General features: G+C 37.4%; 1 protein-coding gene across 1 annotated transcript; it reads left to right on the top strand.

Moving 5' to 3' along the window:
* Positions 1 to 437: 437 nt before the first annotated feature.
* Positions 438 to 2,313, top strand: LOC139561720 (endonuclease domain-containing 1 protein-like). Its single transcript, XM_071378987.1, has 2 exons — positions 438 to 615; positions 1,092 to 2,313. Exons 1-2 carry the CDS (start codon positions 601 to 603, stop codon positions 1,662 to 1,664), a joined length of 588 nt encoding a protein of 195 aa, XP_071235088.1. The 5' UTR covers positions 438 to 600; the 3' UTR covers positions 1,665 to 2,313.
* Positions 2,314 to 2,891: the final 578 nt, after the last annotated feature.

Below are 2,891 nucleotides of genomic sequence, written 5' to 3' on the forward strand. Positions count from 1 at the left end.
GCAAATAGACGTCCACATCTTTAAATCACAACTACAAAAGGTAATTTTACAAGAAGTGAAATAGTGTGACCTGCTTCAGCTGTTTAACATTTTTATGGTAGTTTAAGATATTAAAAATGTTTTACTTAAATGAAGCAGTCAGTTTAAATATTATACATGAAGGTAGGGTAGACTGGGGAACAAAGTAACATAGGGTCAGTTGTAACAGATAAATAAGTCCAGTTAGAAACCAGGTAGAAAGCTCTTATTCAATGTGATAATGGTTGGTTAGTGTCTCTACATGACCAAGAGGTTTTGTTTAAATCCATTGATGACTTTTAGTTTTATTGAAGAAGAAAAAGGGTTTTGAGGACCTAAAGTAAATATACTTGCTGCTTCTCTTTTTGTTAAATTATTGACCTGTGGAACATTCACCTACTGGGTCAATTGTATATTTTGTATGATGGGATATTCAAGAACGAGGGCCGCTACAAGCCGATCTGCCAGAAGTACAACAACATCTACAGGTTTGCAACTCTCTACGACACGACCAACAGGATCCCTGTGTTCTCAGCCTACACCTTCACTGGTAATATAACGGGTCGACCAGATGATCCCTGGATGATAGAGCCCCAGGTAGGACTAATGTTTTTTCATATAACATAACATGTGTATTTGTTTACTGCTGTATATCACAGACAGTTATGTTACAGAATATAAAACTACCACTGTGGAGGGTGTAGAGACTTGATTATCTTGATTGTGAACCCCCCCCCCCCCACCCAAAAAATAGAGGGTTTATTGTACAGAAAAGAGTGTTTATTGTACAGAAAATAGGGTTTATTGTACAGAAATGAGGGTTTATTGTACAGAAACTATGGTTTATTGTACAGAAAAGATGGTTTATTGTACAGAAATGAGGGTTTATTGTACAGAAAAGAGGGTTTATTGTACAGAAAAGAGGGTTTATTGTACAGAAAAATGGTTTATTGTACAGAAAAGAGGGTTTATTGTACAGAAAAGAGGGTTTATTGTACAGAAAAGGGGGTTTATTGTACAGAAAAAGGGTTTATTGTACAGAAAACTTGTAAATGAATGATTGTTTCCTGCAGCTCGACGGGGAGAAAAACATAAACCGCACTGAAATGCAGATACAAGAGGGAGGCAGATACGAACACCAGGCTGAGCAAAATGACTATAAAATCTCAGAATATAAAGTGAACAAAGGTCACCTTTTCCCAAGTTCACATGCTCATGACCTTGATACTCAGAAGTCCACCTTTACCCTGACCAACATCGTTCCCCAGGACATCACCTTCAACAATGGCAGCTGGAAAGAAATGGAGAGAAATATCAGAGGAACTCTTGTGGAGAACTGTAAGGATGCTAACGACCAGATAAAAGCCTATGTGGTGACTGGAGCAGTTCCCAACAACAACAAAACCAAACTGAACAACCGAGTGAACATCCCGTATCTCATGTGGACAGCCTACTGCTGTGAAAACAAGAAGTACAAGAAGAACAAGAAGTGGATGGCCGGAGCATACTGGGGGTTGAACAAGGAGGGGACGGGGGCATTGGATCAACAAACCTTGGGAGCACTCGAAGACATGTTGAACAAACATTACAAAGGTAAAGATGGTCTTGTCAAGGTGTTCCCAGAAGATTGTCCAAGAGGTCCTTAACCTACCACTTCCTCCTAACCCAGTTGGAAGAATTCCTTCCGTAGTGAGGAATCTTTACAATTCCATGAGAAATAGTTCTGGAAGGTTCTTTGGATGATCTGGGTACAGATGCTCACACCATATCAACAAACTATCATTACTGTTAGACTAATGATTATCAGGGTTATAATGGTAATGAGGGTTGTAATGGTAACGAGGGTTATAATGGTAGTGAGGGTTACAATGGTTACATGTCAACATATGTACACTTTCAATTGTAATACTTTTCTCTTCTATGTCTATATATATCTATAGTCTATTGTCTTCTCTTCCCTCTGTCCATCTCTTCTATGTCTATATATCTATAGTCTATACTCTTCTCTCCCCTCTCTGTCCATCTCTTCTATGTCTATATATATCTATATTCTATACTCTTCTCTCCACTCTCTACCCATCTCTTCTATGTCTATATATATCTATATTCTATACTCTTCTCTTCCCTCTGTCCATCTCTTCTCTGTTTATATCAAATATAAAAAGTATGTAAGGGGCCAGAATTCTATTTTAATAAATAAAATACAGTTTAATTCCTTGATGATGTGCTGCCATTACTCTTGTTAATGTTAATAATTATGCTTACAGCAGGGTTGAGATCAATTCCATTTCAATTCCAGTCTTTTGGTTCCACTAGTTAATGAAACCAGCATCTCTTTTGGTTCCACTAGTTAATGAAAACCAGCATCTCTTTTGGTTCCACTAGTTAATGAAACCAGCATCTCTTTTGGTTCCACTAGTTAATGAAACCAGCATCTCTTTTGGTTCCACTAGTTAATAAAACCAGCATCTCTTTTGGTTCCACTAGTTAATAAAACCAGCATCTCTTTTGGTTCCACTAGTTAATAAAACCAGCATCTCTTTTGGTTCCACTAGTTAATGAAAACCAGCATCTCTTTTGGTTCCACTAGTTAATGAAACCAGCATCTATTTTGGTTCCACTAGTTAATGAAACCAGCATCTCTTTTGGTTCCACTAGTTAATGAAACCAGCATCTCTTTTGGTTCCACTAGTTAATAAAACAAGCATCACTTTTAGTTCAACTAGTTAATAAAACCAGCATCTCTTTTGGTTCCACTAGTTAATAAAAACCAGCATCACTTGTTGTTCCACTAGTTAATAAAACCAGCATCTCTTTTGGTTCCACTAGTTAATAAAACCAGCATCTCTTTTGGTTCCACTAGTTAATAAAAC

The sequence above is a fragment of the Salvelinus alpinus genome, chromosome 31 (genome assembly GCF_045679555.1).
Source record: "Salvelinus alpinus chromosome 31, SLU_Salpinus.1, whole genome shotgun sequence".
Classification (NCBI taxonomy): domain Eukaryota; kingdom Metazoa; phylum Chordata; class Actinopteri; order Salmoniformes; family Salmonidae; genus Salvelinus; species Salvelinus alpinus.